This window comes from Morone saxatilis, unplaced genomic scaffold, assembly GCF_004916995.1.
Source record: "Morone saxatilis isolate NCDOM2014 unplaced genomic scaffold, NCSU_SB_2.0 Contig1, whole genome shotgun sequence".
NCBI classification, from domain to species: domain Eukaryota; kingdom Metazoa; phylum Chordata; class Actinopteri; family Moronidae; genus Morone; species Morone saxatilis.
This window is the reverse complement of record NW_023339651.1, coordinates 505,794-508,378: the sequence shown is the minus strand read 5'-3', so window position 1 is coordinate 508,378 and position 2,585 is coordinate 505,794. Positions and strand designations below refer to the sequence as shown.

Sequence of the window (2,585 nt, the reverse complement as noted above, 5' to 3'; positions counted from 1 at the left end):
GCAGTTCCTCTGCCGTTAACCTCGCTGGTTTCCTCGCATGTGCTGCCTGGTGGCGAAGCCGTGCAGCGTATTTGCCACTATCTATATAGATATCATTATAGAAATTCATTGGACTTACGTTAGATGGCGATCGTGTGCCGGGAAGTACCGCGAAAAGACCGGAAACTGCGTCAGCCGGGAAGTAGTTTTTTTTTTATGTTGTATGTTATTTACTGAAAGTGTCTCTTCTCCATCCATGCCAGTGACTTGAATGACGTTTATTTTGCCATCTCTGTTTGCGTTTACGAATCGCGGTGTTTTCGACGCGACGTGCAGTGACCTGTCAATCAACTGGGGTGGCACCTGGGGTGTCCAATCAGGTTCCAGGGGTGGCCAGTGCTACCCCGGCCACCACTCTAGCTCCGCCCCTGCCAGAGACCCAGCTGAAGGTTTTTGACCCTCCCTGACCCAAATATCAGTGACCTAAAACATAAAACGAGCTGTGAATGCAAGACGCAGCATTAAGAATTCAATTTATTGCAACTACAGGAGCCAAAGTAGGAAGAACGTATGTGGAGTAAAAAACAGCACTGATACTCTCAGTTTCTGCAGAGTCATTCTCCTTCAGCGTTTCCTCCGGGGTTTAAAATTCACAACTCGTACAGCCTTGTTATCTTTTACTACCACTGAGGATCACTTTACTGTCTGCACTCCAGTGTTTGAGTCAGTGCTGAACGAGTTACTGGTTGCCAGGGTTAATACAGCACTGGGAGTGGTTGCTTCCCAGTCGCAGTGTCTAATTGTTGCGGGTGTCTGTTTCACCGCCCTGCGAGTTATGTAACTTCCACTCTAAAGTCTGGTTTTCCCTCCTGGCCTCACACACTGTAGATAAACTGGAGCTCTGTGGAAACCAGATGGTCAGAGTCGCTGTAAAGGCTCCAACGCCCCCTTTAAATAAGATTAACTGGAGTTTTATAGTCAGTAAAATCACCAAAATGAAATCACATTTTACCTAAAGCAGATGAAAAGCACTGGATAATATTAAAGCTTCTATATGTTACTGTTATTAAACTGTTGTTAGCAGCGCCACCACACCGTGTAGCCAAGACACAGCCAGCAGGACAACCCTAGCTTAGCTTAGCTACAGTTAGCTAGCTGGATGCACCTGCCTCGCATCACTCTTGGATAGTAGAAAGCTATCGTTAGCTTTGTACCGCTATATGATTTATTGTTGCCTTAAATCAACATCGTCAGAATACATACACAATGTTGTAAACTGAATATTTTGGCGCTCCGAGGACGCGACCTTGAACTTGATTAATCGATAAATTCTGCATCAGGATGAATCACACTGCTGTATTTTGTCAGTCTGCAGGAATTAAACACATCGCACTCTCCTGCTTTGGTTTCTTCCCGAATGTTGCTGACCTTATCAGAGATAGAGATACGCTGAGAGGTGACAGGTCTGAGCGAGTTCCTGCTGGGACACGACTGCACAGCCTGCTGCCCAGTGAAACCTCCCTCAGGCCGCAGCAGAGAGCTTCATCACACTAACTCACCCTGACGCCAACAATTCAAAATCACCACTGCAGCACCTTCAAAGATTTATGAGGGTTAAGAAGCTTTGAGTTGGTCCCTGAACACACCACGGAATAATCTGTTCACTTGTTGCCTGTGATGATGACTCTCTCCTCTTCCTCCTTCTTCTGCGACAGGAAGTGAAACTGGGCGTGGAGGAGAGTCGGGCTCTGAGGACTCGGATCCAGCTGGCCGAGGCGGCTCAGAAGCAGGCGAGGGGCATGGAGATGGACTACGAGGAGGTGATCCACCTGCTGGAGGCCGAGATCGCCGAGCTGAAGACCCAGAGAGTGGAGCAACCGGCGCCGACCAATAAGGTGACTTTGTCTTCAGTTTAAAGGTTCCACATGTGCAGTGTCAACAGTGTGCAACACAAGCTACATTAGCTTATACACGGTGTCTAACCAAAGTCCAAATTCAAAGCTAACATTACTGCAAAGCTAATGCAGACAAACCTAGCTAATATAGCAAAATCCTGTTTCACCCAGACTCCTGGGATGTCATTATGTTGGCTGGTTAATCCTAGCTTGCTCATTCGCTAACGTTATCACTAGCACTTTCTGAGTGGATATGTAACTTGACCCATGATACTAACTTGTGTATTCTTTAGCCAACAATAACTGGCGTAATGATACAAAGCTAACGGTGGTTGTCGTCCCAGGAGGACACGGAGGAGCTGAAGAAGAGAGTTGCTGTCCTGGAGTGTCAACTACGGAAGAGCGAAGCGGCCAAAAAGGGTTTTGAGACGTCAACAGGAAAACTGCTGAGTTTTGTGGAGGTAAAACCAGCGGATCAATGAACGTATCTACTAACGAGAGTTCATCAAAGACTGATATTACGATCTGTCTTTAAAGCAGAGTCACACTGGAGCAACGGACAGCAAACAGACCAACAAAACCACATTATACACAAATACTGACGACACAAACACTAATAATTAAGATTATAAAATATATGTGAGGAATGTCGGGAGGACGTTGAAACAACTTCAGGTGTCGCTGAGACACGTGACCTCCTCTCCAGCTGTA

General features: G+C 46.5%; 1 protein-coding gene across 1 annotated transcript in view; it reads left to right on the top strand.

The window, feature by feature from the left end:
- Positions 1–2,585, top strand: part of stxbp4 (syntaxin binding protein 4) — a 37,036-nt gene that overhangs the window by 30,163 nt on the left and 4,288 nt on the right. The window contains exons 18-19 of the mRNA XM_035668877.1: positions 1,695–1,874; positions 2,219–2,335. Of these exons, the coding sequence (XP_035524770.1) occupies positions 1,695–1,874; positions 2,219–2,335 (297 nt within the window). The remainder of the gene's footprint in view (positions 1–1,694; positions 1,875–2,218; positions 2,336–2,585) is intronic.